Source organism: Papilio xuthus, unplaced genomic scaffold, assembly GCF_000836235.2.
Source record: "Papilio xuthus unplaced genomic scaffold, Pxut_1.1 DF825017.1, whole genome shotgun sequence".
Lineage (NCBI taxonomy): Eukaryota > Metazoa > Arthropoda > Insecta > Lepidoptera > Papilionidae > Papilio > Papilio xuthus.
This window is the reverse complement of record NW_013533632.1, coordinates 1,526,768-1,545,665: the sequence shown is the minus strand read 5'-3', so window position 1 is coordinate 1,545,665 and position 18,898 is coordinate 1,526,768. Positions and strand designations below refer to the sequence as shown.

The following is an 18,898-nucleotide window of genomic DNA, read 5'->3' as shown; positions in this document are numbered from 1 at the left end:
TAGTAAATCAAATAAAACTGCAAATTTAATTAGAAACAAATATATAAATTTTTTATTAACATTTAAAATTATTTCTACACAATTCACAAATGCGGTTATTAAAATTCTAATAGGAAGTTTTTAAAGGCAGGATTTTGTACATTGTACAGATTTGAGCATAACTTTCTATCATATCCAGGATTTGAATCATGTATCTCAGTATGGCTTTAAAAAACAAACCGTGAGTTTCTAAGACCAAATTCTTTACGATATGTTTTGTTTGATTATGACGTCTTTTAATATAAAATTATCCTTAATAATATATTTACCCTAATATTGTTCAACCTAATAGTGGAATATGATCTATTATAAAAAAAAAATTTAACACAAATATAACAATTATTTAAAATGTTAAGCTACCTTTACCATGGAATTCTGTCTGTTTAGACTTTTTAACATATTTAAAATTTCATTATATATCAAACCAAAAAGATAATCGTAACAAAAAAAATCTTATACTATTTTGGACACAGCCTTGTTACAATTAAGTAATTTCATTATTTAATTTTTTACATAAATGTATATTAAATTTGTATATAATGTTAATATACTTCTTGATCCTTATCATTTAAAGCTGCAGCAGTGGGAATTTGTGCTTCGTCTTGTTCTATAAGAGTCTCTATACGTCTGCCATTAAGAGCTATTTCAGTTGCGCTGGAATTTATTCGTACGTTATTATTCAAAAGTGCTAATTAAAAGACAATTAATAATTAAAAATAAATAAGACTCAAAATTTGGTTTAATATTTTATTTTTCTACGTAGTTTTGAAAAATAAAGTTGGCATAGAAAGAAACAATTTCATTTATATTGTTAATTAAAAACAATAATCACGAAATTTTTGATAGCAAGTTCTATTAGAACAACCATAGAGAATCGAAAATTTTCATAACCGATTTTAATTAACCCATCTCTAGTGAAGTGTCAAGTGAACTGTCAAACTATCTTAAATAGACACACTCAGTATACTCTTTGGACACACTACAATTGTAGTTACTGTTTAAGTGAAGTGAATCCAAAGTAACGAACATTTTCCAAATAAGACATGACCTAAAAGTCTATGTTACCAGGACATAAAATTAAAAAAAAATGTAGATACTGTCAATTTGTACTAATATGTCATCGAATCAAAACAATTACGTTATCAAATTATACATACCTTGCTAATATAAATACTATCGCTTGTGTAGCTATAGTGAGATAGAATATAGAATTTATATAATCTGTTTTTAATGTTGCTTTGTATAATTGTGAATATACAATTGATGCGAACATCGCGACCGCGTTTTCCATTACAGATAGGAATGCAAATGCGACACCTGAAATCGTATATTATATAATAATTAACTAATTGACGATCCCAGAGTTCATGATAAACTGAGAGACCCCCTTAGTATAGATTTGTTATACTATTTTAACTGTAAATTAATTTAAGTAGATATTTCTCTGTTACTCTCTTTGGAAATATGTGGGACTGAAAAATATAAGTGATTGCCAAGACTGACGGAGGATTTGAGGATAGAATGAAGTGGTTAATCCCCAGTAAGAAAGTAATTCCCACCACCATGTTAGGGAAGTTAGTCCCAGCTAGGGAAAGAGAGAGATTTTCGTAAAAGGCAACGTAAATCTTCGAAATTAATATTGTATCCTAGCGTCGTGAGTTTAACGTTGTGCGCTCCGTACACAATTGAATAGTCGGACATTGCAAGCATAGCGACTACATGTCAAATTTATAGATTTGCTCCGCCATCTTGAAAATTGAAGCGACTTTAATAACGACGATATTGACAAACTGGTTGCGATCGACTGTTTCGATGAGGATATAAATGTCGGCGACGTGCTGTGTTTCAACATCTGTGACATTGTGAGTAGGTCTTAGCGACTAAAATCGCCAAGTTTATAAGATTTACGTTGATTTGTGGGGAAAGGACATAAGAATCTTGTTAGTTAATTCGTGTTTTACCTCTCTCCGCTGCCGGTAGAACTTTTGAAGTCATAGCTCTGATCATTGGGGCAACGCAAGGACCAAATGCTGCTATAGTTGCACCAATATAAAGACTTCTACCAATTGTCGCATGCGCGTATATTGTGTGCCCACAAATATGTGCTGCAGCGCCCAACATTATTATCGCCTAAAAAGTATAATGCGATACAAACTATATAGTGGCTCGGAAGAACACAATCTTATATATATAAAAGAAAGTCGTGTTAGTTACACTATTTATAACTCAAGAACGGCTTTAGGGTACTATTTATTCATTTTTTTCGAATTATGCCTTAAAGAGCTGCTTTTTATTTAACTTACTAATATTATAAATGCGAATGTTTAGATGGATGAGATTAGATGGATGGCTGGGCTACACTAATTAAGTTTATATATATCCACGCGGACGGAGTCGCGGGCGACAGCTAGTTTTAAATATATAAAAAAAACTTTTTTATTATTCAAGACCCCAAGCTCGAAACCTAAATTAAGAACGCTAGTATTTATATAAGTAGGTATAAGTTATTTACCGTGTCTTTCCAATTCCAGATTTTAGTGAACACCGGTATTCCTAGAAGCATAACTCCGACGTATGCTGTGCTGAGGAATGTACGGAATTTACTAAAGTCAACTTCATCCCAGCCAAAAACATTCGTCACGTAAAGATACATAACTGGTCTTTCATCTGAAAATATCACATCACCTGTTTGAACTTTGAAATTGAACTAAAAACATCGTATTAATATTATAAACGTGAATGTTTAGATCGATGGATGGATGTTTATTAGAAGGTATATTCAGAACTGTTGCATCCATCGCGCTGAAATTTGACAAAGTTGTAGAATATAGTCTGGAAGAACACATAGGCTACTAATTTATTTTCTAAGGAGTAGCTAGGTTTTACATAGATGTATGAATGTTTTATATTAATTCCGCCCTGAAACTGTTGATTATTTTATCGAGATATTGATTCCTTATTAGAGAATTCCCGTATTGGTGTAAGTGTGAAATATAAGTCATAAATTTTGCTTTCGTTTTTAAATTGTGTCACATTATACTTCGACTAATACAAAAATGTTTAATGTAAAACTTTCCTTACCTCTTTGGAATGTGTAAAAAGCCATTGAAATGAGTAGGAACCAGAGTAGCATTCTTCTATTATTTGGCCTTTTCTTTGTTAATGTAACAACAGTCTGACTAATGTTGTTCCATTCAAAGAAATCAGCGATTGGATTTTTCACGTTGGCTTCCCTAAGGGATTTTTGTTCTATACGCGTTTGCCATTTTAATGCGAAAATACAGTAAATAGTGGCGATTAGCATAAGGCAAGTGTTTATTAGAAACATTGCAGTAAAAGATTTGTTAACCACTTTTGTATATAAAAGATTACCTGAAAAAGTTCACATTATTTAACAAAAAAAAAACCGCTTGATACCTCTTAATTTGTCAAAAAATGACACGCGTTAGCTTTCGAATAAAAAAAGAATAATCAAAATCGGAATTACGAAGTAACAAAAAACATAAAAATAAATTGAGAAACTCTAAACAATTATATGCCTTTATATATATACTAATATTATAAAGCGGAAGAGTTTGTTTAGACGCGCTAATCTCAGGAACTACTGGTCCGATTTGAAAAATTATTTTTTTGTTAGTTCATTTATCGAAGAAGGCTTTAGTTTTTTTAATTGTGCGCGGACTGAGTCGCGGGCCACAGCTATAAAAATATAATAAAAACATACCTAGAGCTACTCCTGCTGGCATTGTACTTAAATAGACAATATCCAGGATGCCAACTCTTAATGTTCTATTCTTTAATGAAGATACGTCAGATATGTATGCAAAACTACCCGCGAATATCGATAAGTCCGCCCCTGTTAAGGCACTTGGAAACGCTGCAGTATAAATGATGTATTCCACTGGCCATGCTGTAAATAATTATTATTATCTGTTTACAGACGTTATTAATTAGAATCCTTTGGCGCGAATGACGTGCTTTCATTACAAAGTCAAGTGTCAGAATGAATAGTGAGGGGACATAAACGTCGACATTTTAGTAAGGCTAGTGTTGGGTCAATACACTAGCAAATTTTCAGATTTTCTTCCAACACTATATATATAAAAATCAATTGGTGTTCGTTAGTCTCGCTAAAACTAGAGAACGGCTGAACGGATTTATATTATCTAGGTCTTGAAATGTTCATGGCGGTCTAGGGAAGGTTTAAAAAGTGCGATAAATTCGAATAATTGCCGGGAACTAATTAAGATTTTTTATTCATTCCACGCGGACGGAGTCGCGGGCAACAGCTAGTAAAGATTTAATTAATTAAGCAACTGTTATCTCTTATATTCTCTGTGAATTAATAGAGACAACAATATGTACCAATATAAATGTCATCGCAGTGGAAACCCACAGTAAGAACTACACGTAAGCAATGTTTCTAAGAAAGGTTGTCAGGCTTATTGATTACATCTTTCTTAGTAACAAGGTATCATACGAGTATTGAATATGTTTTTGTATTGAACAAATATTTATTCGTAAAATTTTACAATGAGCTGGTAATAATGCACGATGTGGACCAATAATAAAAACATCCTGACATCAAAACCCTAAGCTAGTCTTAAGGTGGAATGGAGGAGGAGGTAATAAAATCCGATGAGAATGAAATCTGAAAAATTGTACTGAATTGAACCGATATATGTATTTTAATAAAAAAAAATTAAAAAGTCGGTATCTACACCGAAGTCAGTGAGGCCGTGATTTTTAATAAATTTTGTATCATCAATTTCTAAGTCAATAAAAGTATGATTTTGTTAGTAAATACTTGGCAATAAACGAATATGTGTACTCATCATCATCATCAACCTGCCCTTATCCCTACGAAGGGTCGCTACATTACGTACTAGTTCCATATACATCTCCATCAGCCGCTATATATGAATCCCCTTCCTACGCATACGTGTACATATTTCAACAAAATAAAATTAAGAAATGAAGAACTAACCTTTGATTGTATTCAATGTGATCATGATAGAGAAATAAAGTTTGCCCAACAGCCCAGCTAGAAGGATTGACTTGCGGCCACGTTTATCACTGTACGAACCTATAAAGAAAGCTAATAGGAGAGGCACTATATGACTTGCGATGCCATTCCATTGATGAAACGTTGATACTGTCACCTGGGAATAAATAAGGTTTTTTATAAAATCAAATAATGTTTAACTAGACTTCAAAATGTCGCCTATATATAACCTGTCGCCCGCAGCTTCGTCAGTCTATATTTTCTTTCAGACTTATACTCTACCTATATGGGAAATTTCCATCCATTCATCCCTCTAAACTATCGCATTTACAATATGAATAATTCTTTACTTTAGCCTTATGTTGACGTCATTAGTAGAATAGCAGATTCGAATTCAAGACTACGTGATCGAATATCCGTATTAACCATTACACCATAGGCTCTTCAGATTGATTTTCTTGTCACAATTAAATGGAGTTTAAATATGTTTTTACATTAATTCGACAGTGTAGACCGCACGGTTTAAATAAAGAGGAATAAAGTTACAATAATTTCCGTGAGGTTAATCTCTGGTTCTGAAAGAATGCAATGCTAACAGTTAGCAAATACTATATTACTAGTACCGTTTATAAAACATTAACTAATTCATATAATCTCATTTTACATAAAAAATTAAAGACATTTTATGGATAACATATTATGTTATGCAATATGACTCACAAAACTGCGCATTATTTGCTAGGTTTTGCTTATGATGTAGATTGTAAAAAGTCACGATTTTAAACTCTCACAACACACTACTTAAAGCTGGCTGTTTGGATCGAAATTCATATATAAATTAATATTAAAAATTAACTTTCATTTGCACATAATGTTTCCGATTTTAGAAGACGCAATAATAAAATAACTTTATTGTTTTTCCCATATAAACATATATAAATATTTTTTTTAATTTTTTATATATATACTTCTTGTAGTATATATATAAGTATATAAATACTTTATATAAATACATACAGACAAGATTTCTGTGCAGAATAATCGATGTGATCCTTATACTACTACTACTAATAGAAAACTAAAAAAAAAAACAGTGATATTTTCGCTATAAATTTAAAGAACAATAGTTTAATAACATTTTGTAAAACGTCTTGAGTTATCATATTTAGATTGTCGTGATCTATAACACAAATGCCTACTGCGTATAATATTGTAGCAAGCAATGCGTTATTATATTATCACACGCAATCAGCGTTCAAATTAATTAGGTTAAATATTAAGTATATGTCACCGTCAAACTGTAAATTAAGAATTTTTATAAATCTGGTCATATAGAATAGACTAACACAATATCATTTTATACATTACAGTGGCCAGCAACTTCAAGCTTGCGGGATTATATCTTTTTTTTTGTTTCAGAGGGGAATGCTTTAGGCATACTCCGTGCCTCGGGGAAGGCACGGTAGTTATGTGGGATTCTCTCCCCGAATGGGAGCATACCCACTAAACCCCTCTGTTCCCTCATAGCCATATGTGGGACGCCACGGGATCGTGTTAACTTACCACCGCGACGCCCCACTGACCACCCCGAGAATAGGGCTCCTCAATGCGCCCCCAATGAGGCGCTGCACCCGTAGGCGCTCCTCAGAGACGACATCGTGCAATGCAGGTTCGGGATTCGCGGGTTTATATCTAGTAATAAACGTGCATGTCACCCGGGGATAGTGTAGTTTTGCAACAATACAAGAATTTACCAAATCGGTTTACTAATAACAGAGCCTATGGAAAGAAAAATACAATCAAATTTTTTTATTATAATCTTATTAATATTCTCGTGTCACAATGTTAGTTATTATACTCCTTCGAAAAGGCTTGACCGAGTTTTATGCAATTTACTATTTTCTGTAGGTCTGAGAATCGGCTACTACCTATTTTTATAACCAAGCGGAGTCCCGGGCGACATCTAGTATTATTATTGTTAAGCGTTAGTTTAGGCAAAGTCAGGGCAAGTCGATAGTATTGAATAAATTATCATATTGTGTCCATAGACGATAAATGTGTAAAGATATGTCGAACAAATAAGAAGACTTATGATAAGCAAGGTATTGAGATAAAGATAAGTTGCAAGACGTTATATTTATCAGTCAAGGGTATAGATATTTTTATAGTATTACGAATATACGTTATTGTCCGCGGTTTCACACGTGTATATGTTTTAATGATTAAAACGAAAACTTTACACCCATTTTTAAGCAAATTGCGCGAAAGAATGAACCTGTTTGATACTTGGAGAATTGTATCGATTTTATTTTTATAAAAAAAAAATATTTGAATAGTCGAATATCGATCAAGGGGCGACATCTAATTCGGTTAAGTAGGTATTTTAAAATAAACACGACTATGCGAATTTAATGTTTAATTATCAAGTCTTTAGTAATGGTGTAAAAGCCTAATAATTAAATTATCGCTTTTATTAACACATATTGTAATTTTTATTGTACATTACAGTTTTATATAATAGCCTTAACTTTTTCTACAATAAATAAGCCAGCACTTGACTACGGTCTCACCTGATGTTTAGTCATGTGGCCGAAATGTAGTACATATTAGCCTAAAAGATGCTTATTCAATCTACTTTTAAATGCAATCACGTCATAAACTGATATAAAAACGCGGCACCGACTACGACCTGGTGAAGGGCCCCCGATGGGCTCGAAACTAATCGGTGCCGCCACCGGACGAATATACGTGAGTGTTTAGTCGTTTTTATATCAGTTTAGTATAATGTCTCACGAAAGTTTGAATAATTTAATAGCAACCACGTCATACTTATAGTTGTACATACATATTTATGTGTACTGGTAGGCATAAGGAATATTCCATTGTCGAGATATAACTTTTAATATGATACCAACCAATATCAAATTTAAGCTGACGCTAAAAAATTAACATTAATGTCCGGTCATTTCTAACTGCATGTAGTCAAATGTAATATGATAAAAGTCTTTTAGTTGACAATTTTCAACATTTATGTACCTAACCATTTAAAGTATTAAAATAAGTATATAGTTAGTTTATTATTTTTTTATATTGTACACAATTCTATCATAAGGTAAAAATTTTAAAAAATATAGTCTTATCTTACTAATATTATAAATGTGAATGTTTGTATGGATGTTTATTAGAAGATGTTCAGAACTGATGTATGAATGTTGCAGATATTTGACATAGGTAACATAGGCTAATAGTTAAGTTTTTAACCTAGCGCGGACGGAGCCGCGGCGAACACTAGTTTCTTCATAAATGGTAATAATTGATTAATTTCACTTTTGTGGGGTCATGAAAATGTCTATGACTTTATTTTAGGAGTCACAAGGGTACAGGGATCTATTTCTGCATAAAGGTATTGCTAATGGTCTTCATTTCTAAATTTAAAAAAATTATATATTTTTGTGTCCCATTTTATGAGCATATATTAAAATTTCTGCAAGTTAGCAATATAGAAGATAGTGTGGCATTAAGGGTTGACACAATTTTATTTTTAGACAAAGTTATACAAATAAATTAATTTTTCTCACCTGAACTTCAGTTTTGATATCTTTATAATTACTAATGTTGTAACATATATCTTCACTGTAGCCATGGTTCACGGTACATGCTTTGAATACATAGAATGTTTGCTCAATAACATTAGTTATCATGAAAGCCAGCATATAGAAAAACATCAACGGCTCCACTGTTATGTATTTGTACCATGGTTTCTTTGGAATATCCTAAAAATATTTTTAAATCAACAATAATACACACCTGTAAGTAATAGATGTGTTTTATTGTTGTATAAGAACATAATAATAACCAATAATTAATTTGGCATGTCAATATCAAGCTTACCGATGTGCCAAATCAAGCATGTTACTGTAACATTATTCATAGAAAATATATTTTTTATATTATAATGTGGCAAAGAAGCAAGCAGCCACCTGAATATGCCAAAATAGCGAAGACTGTTGCCCAAAGACAGCTGCAATTGCATAACTTTAATTGATGGAGGAGGAGACAGATGGATAAAGTATATATCCCCGTACTCTGTCCCATCCTTTCCTTACAAATACACACAACCAACACGCTTTTTAGTAATGTACTAAACATTGTACGCTATGTATTTAAATAATTTCCATCCATATTATGAAAATATGAATTACGATTTAATTTTTTTTTATATATCAAATATTTTATATATGGTTATTTGGAGAATCTTCAGATATACAAAATAATTTTTATTAATGATAACATAAAAAAAATTGTTTTCAAATTAATTACATCATAAAATATTGTATCGTGCACTTACCACGCTGTATGAATCCTTACTTGAATAATTATCCATATTTATTAATTTTATTATTTAAGGTTAACTTTAACAAAACTTACTAACAAAAAACTAACACTTGAACTGGTCAGTACTACTCCACTACTGTGGATGCAATACTCCGCGCCACTTTGAAATTGAAACTTGTCTTGTACGCAACTTGCCGCCAAGTCAAAATCCTGAACTTTGCAGACTTTGCCATGATAAATATAGAGACCGACCAAGCTATCTGAACCGGTGGGCAAAACACCAAATAAATTATGGAAGCACACTAGCGCCTCCGTTCAACGTCAAAAATTGTCACAAGATCCTTTTTGTACTGTTTCTGTCGTCTAATTTTTTTCTTTTATGTCGTTTTCTATTTCTAAGTAGGTTTTTTTACACGTTCTGACAGGTTCAACCGCGATCGCAACGCCTCTCTTACCGGTTCAGATATCCGTCTTATTTTACTTTAATATGCTATCTGGCGTATAATTTGACTATGGAGAAATGGACTAGATGATGATTTTAATATACATAGACAACTATGTATATTAAAATAATTTAATTAAGGGGTCTGTAACATGTAACATTGGGAAAAAAATCTATTCTGAGGAGCCTAAGATCAAATAAATTCGGTCACTTCTTGGCAGGAGTCACGACAACAGACCTGTGCATAAGATGCTTACATTTTCGATAAGTTTCATCGTCTCCATGAACGAATATTAACCAAAAAATGGACACACACAAAACAAGCACACAAGCTAGGGATTTAGAAAGCAAATCAAAACTTATTTTTTGTGTTCTATTCGACAGATGGAAATGCGCACAATTGGCAGGTCCAGTCTCTTGAAAGTTAAAGTGTGAATATGTTTATTATAATTAGCAATATTTATATAAAATATTGTTATAAACGTTATACCATTTTATAGGGTGATGAGTGGATGAGATAGTTTTTAGATACCCACTTTAAACAAAAAAAGTAAGGAGGATCACCTGTTTAAGCACTTCCTATTCGGCAATAGACACAACTACTTTTTTTAACTTTATGATTTATGACAGATTTACTTTACGTGTTTGGGTGTTTGATTTGTTTTGTTTGTACAGTATTATAATAATTGAAAATTGGAATGTCTACTTACAATGTTTAATTCGTATTTAACGTCGAAAACGTGATTGTGCATTATAAAATGGCAATGAAAAGTGAGCCAATTTTAAGTTCAAGTAATTCAGGTATAAAAGTTGAAGGTGATATAGGAGACGTCCAAATTATCGAGGAAGTGAGCGACGATGATTCGGAATATAACAAACAGACAACACTAAGTACTAGTAACGCTTCGCCTAATTCTTTAGGTTTACTTCCTTCGACTTCACCTGTGATCGGAACTGTCTCAGTTTCTAATTCCGAAAATGTTCATTTTGGTAACAATACTTTTTTTAATGGACCCGTTACAATTATACAAAGTAAAAATGGTGTAGAAAATGCTTCTTACACAAATACAGAAGATAAGAATGAGGATAAAGATGAATGTCAAAATAAGCCCCAAAGTGCCCCAAGTAAGTTACACTTCATTAAAAAATACTCATAAATAGAGGAATCATTATGAAATGTTTAGCTATAAATTAATGTTAAAATGTATTGATTTCATCCACATAAAAGTAAGGCAATGCTTCATTTTAGTCAATAATAACGTTGGCTTTTTATTACATTTTCTTTATGAGTTTCCACTGATGGAAATCTAAAATATGTTTATATTCCTCTCATATTTTAAATAACAAATAGCAATATGTAAAACTTAAGTTAACTTCCACATAATTTTATTAAAGAAATTGTGTTTTCTTAATTATTAATAAAGTTCAAGGCCCTAGTGGTCTTAATTGCACTCTGATTTTTCTCTGAAAATAACTGTACAACTAGTATTAAAAAATATAACATCAATATAAAAATTGCAAAATTTACTTTAACATGAAAATATGGCATGTTATGTGTTAATGCAGGTCAACATTGTCAGTTCACCTATGATTTCAAGTTCAGGCACAAATTTGGTAATATAAATTGAAGTTAGATTGTTATTAAATACATGGGAGGCTTTGGGTATTTACACAAAGAAGATTACAAAAAATACATTTGCAAAAGTACATGTATTGTCTCCCTTGATTTTGTGGGGAAGTACCAAAATACCTGATTAAACTGGTTCATTAAATCATATGTTATCTGTTGCCATTGGTAATAACTACAGTGGTTATATATTTTTGTTCGATTAGTCATAGGACTTCCTTTTAAAATGATCTAAAGAAGTACTGAATTGTGTTGTAAATGGCAAAAAGCAAAATGATATTTTATGTATTTTTTTTTATATCATAAGGTGGTAAACGAGCAAGCGGCCACCTGAAATCGTTGAAATAGCGAACTGACCGTTGCCCATAGACATACGCAATTGCATATGCGTTGCCTACCTTTAATCGACGAAGGAGAGGATGCACAGAAAGAAAATATTTTCCCTTCTCATGCATCCTCTCAAACGGAAAGTCCACTTCCACTTTCCATCCTTTCCTTATAAGAAAAAGGGTGGGAAGGGAAAGAGGACTTAATAAGGCCTCCGGATAATATGTATGCGTACCTCTTAGTATTACCATTTATTTAAAAAGACAATTAAAAAAGCAAAATTGATTATTTTACTTGTGTTTTATATTGTTTCATTTGTATAATAGTATATCTATTAAGATATCTTCGTTATTCAAATGTTTTTGAAATTTGCAGCTATAAAAAAGCATGACATACTAACTCGGCAGAAATTAATAATATTTGTAATTTGCATTATCGTAGTTGGAGGAATTGTTACAATTGTTTTAATTACAATGAGTAAGAATGATGAGCAAAGTAGAGGTACAACATCCACTTACTTTAATGATGCATACTCAGGTAAGATTTTCATACAATTTATTATTTTTAGGCATTGATTCCAACTAAAATAATAACAGACATGCTTCAAATAATGTTAAGAAAATTGTAGACTCACCCAAAAAATAACTTTATTACAAATGATTTAACATGCAATAACAGATTGAATAAATACTCTTGCCAGTATATCACAAAGTTTTTTTTATATCATTTCAAATTGAAAAGAATGTGTTTGCTTTTTTATTAAGTATAAAAAAATCTGGTATTGCTTTTTATAATACTTCATGTTCTTAAAAATTTCAAGCATATCTGGTGTTCTTTGGTTCTTCATTGCACTTTATTAATAATTTAATTTTGTACATGTATGTAATGAATTACATTACGCTGTTAATCACAGATTCTTGGTTACTAACGCTTTTACTCAGGTGTATGGAATGTTATATCTGTACTGTTATAAATATGTCATAATCAGTTTGGTAATTTTGTCAGTTTGTAAACTCACCAGCTGTAGAATAAACAAACTCTGAACTAAGGGCCTCACTTTTGTTATCATGTTATAGTTATAATTTACAAGATGATATACAAAATGGGGTTGTAATATATCAAGGATTTGTTCAGTTCAATCAGTCAGTTTATAACATGGCGTGTGAGGCCTAATTTTACAATATGATGGTAACCAAAACATTAATAATTATTAACACTATTTCAGCAAAGACGGTGGAGGTGCTAAGCTATGACGCACTGTATCCGATTTCTCACATAATAATCACCTCATTTACATTTGTATTGTTAATTTTATTATACATCGGTAAATCACTAACAATCATTACGGATAACTCGGACAACGAGAAATGTAAAAGTAAAAAGAGCTACGGTGCATTGGTAAAGACAAAAAGAACTGACATGTGCATGAATTGTACTTTCCGAGGTATTTATTTATACTGCTTTTTAATATAAATATAACTAGTTGCTTATCCTTTAAAAAATAAAATGGAAAGTCAAAAATGGAATGATATTATGTAAGAATGAAGTGTAATGACTATGTAATTGTTAATTTTATTACAAGTAAACTGCAGTATGTTCATATAAGGTCTTATTTACAAGTAGCAAAATATTTATGGGTAATTGAAATAAAATAATGCATCCATAGTATAAAATACTAATACCTCATTCCTATTTCATTTTTATATCGGTTTGTAATACTGTTTCTAGTGGATCCCTTGTTGATAGCTCCAGACCACTTGAGGATTGTCTCACGAACTGATTGGCTGGCACAGCCAGTCGAAGGACCGCTGGATAAAATAGTACAACCAGTACCATGGGTGATTATAACACATACTGCAACCGAAAGCTGTTATATACAGGTCTGTATATAAGCTTGGCACATTACATTGCATTCTAATGTTAGTAAACTTAATCAAAGACATAATACTTTGTTTGAATTTATAATTTTTCCTACTCTATTCTCTACTGAAAAAAAATATGATTTTGTAAATTTCTTTCATGATAAAAATTCAATCCTTATATTGCTAATGATATCAATTAAAAAATATTTACATTTCAATTTCAGAGCCAGTGTGTGCTTGCAGTTCGGTTGATACAATCATTTCATATAGAGTCAAGAAAATGGTTCGACATCGCTTATAATTTCTTGGTTGGCGGGGACGGATCTGTGTACTTTGGTCGTGGCTGGAATTACATAGGCTCTCACACAAAAGGATATAACAAATATAGTATAGCGATTGCATTTATAGGAACTTTTAATAATGACCCACCACCGAAGCAACAGGTAGACGCTTGCAAAAAATTAATCAAACATGGTGTCGATCTTGGTGTTATTACAAAAGATTATAAATTGTTTGCTCATAGACAATTAATGTCAACTCTTAGTCCGGGTGATAAATTATTTGATATAATAAAAGAGTGGCCACATTTTGTAAGTAATTTAACGGATGTCGATAATCTTATTCCGAAAGGATATTAGTTGTTTTAAATTTCTCCTGAGTGCAATTTAAGGTCTGTTATATAGAATAATCTATATGAAGTATTTATATAATTATCTATAACTAGCTTTTGCCAATGGCTGCTGCGTAGAATTTAAAGTAACTTAGTTTGTATGTGTTCTTCTATAATATTCTACATCTATGCCCAAATGTCATGCAAAAATCCATCCATTGAAACTTTCGCATTTATAATATTAGTAAGATAAAAGCATGATATTGTATTATTCTTATGTGTTCAATTTATTTCACAATTTAAAAATATCAGATGTGCATAATAATATCTTATTTCTTATAAATAAGTTGATTATTGACAAAAATATATGGTATTATAAGATTTTTTTATGTAAAATTATATATAAAAGGGCTTTGATAAGCATTTTCTGGAGAAACTGAAATAAATGTAATTTACAATAATTTTTATTACTTTGATGTGTTCAATTTATTTCACAAAAATATAAATTTTATGTAAATTGATTAAGATTTTTTCTTACAAGTGTTCTTTTTAATTAAAATGTATTCATAAATAATTAATTAATGTAATCAAATATTTATAGCCTTTTTGCTAAAATATTTAAAAAAATAATATATTATCACACTGAAAATTGAAAAATCAAATTCAAGTTTGAAACATAATTTGAATTATTTACAATGTTTAATTTTCTATAAACAACCATTAGGGCATCATTAAACTACGTCAAATACTATTTATACAAGCATGACTTACCCTTGGTTTCCGAGACCAACATCTCTATAAAACATATTGTCATATAACAATATGTTTTAAATGGGGATTTTGGTCTCAGAAACACACGGTTGATGGTGTGAGTAAAACCAAAGGCGTGATAGGACTATCAAATTATTTTTAGATTCATCTTTTACCAAAAATGGTTAGTTATGATCGCCAAATTGTTTTTGTACGCATGTTTCTTCAGTGGAATCTATTATAAAACCAGACAGCAAAAATATTCATTGTAAAAATGTAATAAAGACCTTTTTTGCAAAATCATATTCATCTTTAAGAATTATAGTTTTTAAAACTGTATACAATTCACTGGGCGATGTTAAATTTGTATAAAATCTTTATGAATAAGTTCCACTGTTCTTTTAGTCCTAAATATCTTTTATATATGCAACGAATAAGAAGATGATCTCATATCTTCATTCCAATAGAATAATTAGGTTGTTTTATATCTTTGTAAATAGGTTTATGAATGAGTGGAGTGTTACCAATTTTACGAAGCGTTTTATCATATTTTTTTTTTAAATCAATAAGTAATATTTTTTTATAAGACTGTATCATAAAGTTGACATTTGTGCCTATTTATATGATAATAGTACAATAAAGGAGTTTGTTATGATTATATAACGAGTCACAGTGAAAACATTCTTGTGTGTGGTGTGTAGAAATGATCGCCAACCTTCGATAGCGGTAGAGGCACCTCAGTAAGAAACTTCTGCATTCCTGTCATAAATTGAAGTATAATAGATGCTTTCACGAGAAAAGATTACTTTAGGGGAACAAAAAAAGAACAAATTGACATATTATTCGATTATGCGCAGTTAAATTTTGAGAAAATATTGATATTGTTATAAACATGTTTTATTGACTGTAAGATATATTTTGATATTAATGTTCATAAAAGTATAAATTTTATTCATGTTAGAGATTACTTTGGCATACTGATGTTTTTAATTTTTGATAAAGGGGAGGACTTGACTTGACTTAAAGTCCTGTGTCCCCATAGTGGGGCAGAGGGTGTCCACAGTGCTTTTCTACTATTTGTTTCTTGAATCTATAAAGTTCGCGCAAGCAGGTGATTAGCCCACTGTGCCCTAGGCTGTTAGCGGGGCTGCCACCTTGGAGTTCACAGCAGAGCTCGGTTTGTTTCGGGTATCCTCCCCGGTGAATTGTTCTGCTTAGGGTGCTAAGGGGGAGGGAATTATGGTTATTGCCATAGAGATTAATAGAATTATAGGTACTTTATATAATAAAATGGTGCTAGATATTTCTATTTACATGTATTTAGTAATAAGAAAATGTGAGAAAGTTGTTTTATATAAACTTTTTTACAAGTCATATGTGTAAGTTAATCAAGGATTTTAATTGCCAATATACATTTATGATAAAAGTTGCTATCTCTGTTTCTTCTAAAAGAATAAGATGGATGATAATATTGTTGTATTTTGGCAGAAGAAATCAATGGTTGTCAAGGTGCGTTATTGTTTTTCAATTATGTAAAGTCTATTTTATATTTGTAATTTGTTCTGTTTGATTATTTTAAGGTATCTTGTTTTAAGATTTTAATTTTACGATTATATTTAGTTTAAGCTTGTAAAATATGAAATATAAACAATAAAGTCTGCTGATGCCATATAAGAAATGTTTTATATTTCCTATATCTCTTGTATTTAATTGATTGTAGTTTGTAGTATTAATATTATATAAAATATTTCTAAAAATGTAAAATTTTCACAGGACCAAAGTTATTCCTAAATTACGAGTGATGGCATGGCCTTAAGAGCCACACTGGTGACATTGCTTGAAAGTGTTTTATTTTCACCTAACTATGCTATATCCCATGAGTGGTAGTTTAGATAAGCATTATCAATCGGCTCGGCACTGATGAAAAAATTTATACCACATATGAGAAGGGAACACAAGCGATCACTGCTGTAGAATGTTAGGAACACCCAATACTCACAATGTCTAAATTATTTAACGAAACATCTGAGTTCGTCAATTTTTAGAAAACGGGCTTGCTGGTACGTATAAGTATAAATTTAAGCCCGACGGGTTCATTAATAACTAAAGTAAGGCAGTATTAAGAGTAGCTGTAGATACTTATAAGTGATATGCTTATTATACATATTTATCGTTTTTTTACAATCAATAACATTTGTTGAGTTTAGCCAAATCATCAATGCTCCTGCCAAAATACTGGATGATATTACGAGAGAAAGACGTCTTTAAAAGCGATTAGTTCATCTCTAAAGGCTTCGCAAACTTACCAAAGTTTACGAGATACATTTAAATAAGTTATGTTGCAAATGTTCAAAGATACTTTTAATATTTGTAGGTTATAGTTTTAAAACAATAACATAAACAACGCGTAAGTCAAATGTTAATGACAGGCGACACCTGTCAACTGATCCTATTTCGACATTGACAACCACTTGTATCTATGAAACAGATAGGCTAAGAACCGTATTTTTTGTGCCTATTTGATTTTCGCCATTTTGACGCTGAAGGTTTCGGTTGTGAGGATCGAAACTAAAAATAGAGATGGATTTAAACTGTTAGTTACATCGACCAGCGCGTTTATGTCGAAGCAAAAAACTTATTAAATACACTCTTACCATTTACAGTACAGTATTAATATAACCTAATTTAATAATTTAAAGCGATTTAAATATAAAGTTACGTGCAGTCAAACTGCGTAAGAATTTTTGCGGGGCATGGTTTAAATAAAAGTGTAACTTTTTATAAATAAATATATTAAAAAATTGCAATTTCAAAGCAATGACCTATCCAGTTGAAGAGGTCAGTGCTTACGACAATGGAATATTGCCATATGTAAAATCTAAACTTATTGATTTTCGTGAACTATGGCAGCCGGAGAGTATTATGTAAAGATTTAAAATAAAAAACTTTTTGTAATACTTTTTGTTTTTTGTTCATTTTGCGGTTTTTTAGGTACCAATGGTTAGTTAGCTTGTTAGTCGTTTTCCATGTTCCTTCTATAAAAGTATTGGTTTGGGGTATTAGAAATGCATGTTGTAAATTGATTAGTACGTACAATAGAAACGTACAAAGCCTAATGTTGTAGCGCTGCGACGATTGTTTCGTGGTTCGGAAAATTATGTTAAATTACTTTTAATAACAAATTTAGACTATCAAACCATACATAGCACATTAATCAATGATAGATGAGGATGTCAATGTGTTTGCTTAGTATTGAAAGAGACTATGAATTTTTTAATAGACCATTAAGTGTCGAGTTTAAAAGTGATTAATTATTATAACGCACGCAATATAATGATGCGAGCACATAACACTAAAATATCATTTAAGTAATTTTTCGTAACAGCATTTTTTTTTTCAAATATCACGTTCTTAAAATTGAGCTACGCGTCTGGGGCAAAATTCTACCAAATTAAATAAGTATCATTACTATTTTGATTTGTTACAAGTAATCTCCACTTTTCTCTGTATATTTCTTTGAATGGGAAACCTTTATTACAACTAGAGTTTTGTCATCATACAAAAAAAAAAGACAAAATTATGGAAGACTGTTAGTTATAATTAAGCTAAAAAATAAACTTTTGGGCTTTGAATTGTGTGAATAATTTTTATTTCTGTGCATGTTGTACACAGCAGTACTTCTTTTATCTACATTTTTGATCAAACCATTATAATTACAGGGTCGTGTGTTCACTCAATATTTTCATTCGAACAGTCGAGGCACTTTTAAAGTTTCCCAATAGTTTTACGAATTAAATTAAAGAGTAAAAATGTTTCGTGATAATGATAAATCCTCTATATTTAAAAATAAACATGGAAAGAATGAAACGAAGGACAATTTCTGGAAGAAAAAATTTGTCGA

The 18,898-nt window shown here is 31.0% G+C and overlaps 2 protein-coding genes across 3 annotated transcripts; one reads left to right on the top strand and one right to left on the bottom strand.

The window, feature by feature from the left end:
• Positions 1 to 56: 56 nt before the first annotated feature.
• LOC106126344 (proton-coupled folate transporter) lies at positions 57 to 10,376 on the bottom strand. The gene is made up of 9 exons (XM_013323957.1): positions 9,393 to 10,376; positions 8,623 to 8,817; positions 5,027 to 5,201; positions 3,764 to 3,949; positions 3,121 to 3,411; positions 2,552 to 2,706; positions 2,001 to 2,169; positions 1,197 to 1,356; positions 57 to 693 (listed from the first exon to the last, which is right to left on the bottom strand). Exons 1-9 carry the CDS (start codon positions 9,426 to 9,428, stop codon positions 582 to 584), a joined length of 1,479 nt encoding a protein of 492 aa, XP_013179411.1. The 5' UTR covers positions 9,429 to 10,376; the 3' UTR covers positions 57 to 581.
• Positions 10,377 to 10,458: 82 nt separating this feature from the next.
• On the top strand, positions 10,459 to 14,481 carry LOC106126345 (peptidoglycan-recognition protein LE). Of its 2 annotated transcripts, XM_013323958.1 has the most exons (5): positions 10,459 to 10,946; positions 12,151 to 12,312; positions 13,001 to 13,219; positions 13,504 to 13,655; positions 13,862 to 14,481. In XM_013323958.1, the coding sequence occupies exons 1-5, from the start codon at positions 10,580 to 10,582 to the stop codon at positions 14,273 to 14,275; spliced, it is 1,314 nt and encodes a 437-aa protein (XP_013179412.1). In that variant the 5' UTR covers positions 10,459 to 10,579; the 3' UTR covers positions 14,276 to 14,481. The 2 variants fall into 2 exon arrangements, with proteins under 2 accessions (XP_013179412.1, XP_013179413.1); XM_013323959.1 differs by lacking the exon at positions 13,001 to 13,219 and having other exon boundaries at positions 10,460 to 10,946.
• The last annotated feature ends 4,417 nt before the right edge of the window (positions 14,482 to 18,898 follow it).

What these genes read in the sequence shown, in the direction of transcription:
- LOC106126344 (XM_013323957.1), bottom strand. Translation starts at nt 9,428, where the DNA reads ATGGATAATTATTCAAGTAAGGATTCATACAGCGTG. An exon ending in ATATCAAAACTGAAGTTCAG is followed by an intron (nt 5,202 to 8,622) that starts GTGAGAAAAATT and finishes ATTTATTCCCAG; the next exon opens with GTGACAGTATCAACGTTTCA. An exon ending in TCTACCGGCAGCGGAGAGAG is followed by an intron (nt 1,357 to 2,000) that starts GTAAAACACGAA and finishes ATACGATTTCAG; the next exon opens with GTGTCGCATTTGCATTCCTA.
- LOC106126345 (XM_013323958.1), top strand. Translation starts at nt 10,580, where the DNA reads ATGGCAATGAAAAGTGAGCCAATTTTAAGTTCAAGTAATTCAGGTATA. An exon ending in CTTTAATGATGCATACTCAG is followed by an intron (nt 12,313 to 13,000) that starts GTAAGATTTTCA and finishes ACACTATTTCAG; the next exon opens with CAAAGACGGTGGAGGTGCTA. An exon ending in CATGAATTGTACTTTCCGAG is followed by an intron (nt 13,220 to 13,503) that starts GTATTTATTTAT and finishes TACTGTTTCTAG; the next exon opens with TGGATCCCTTGTTGATAGCT.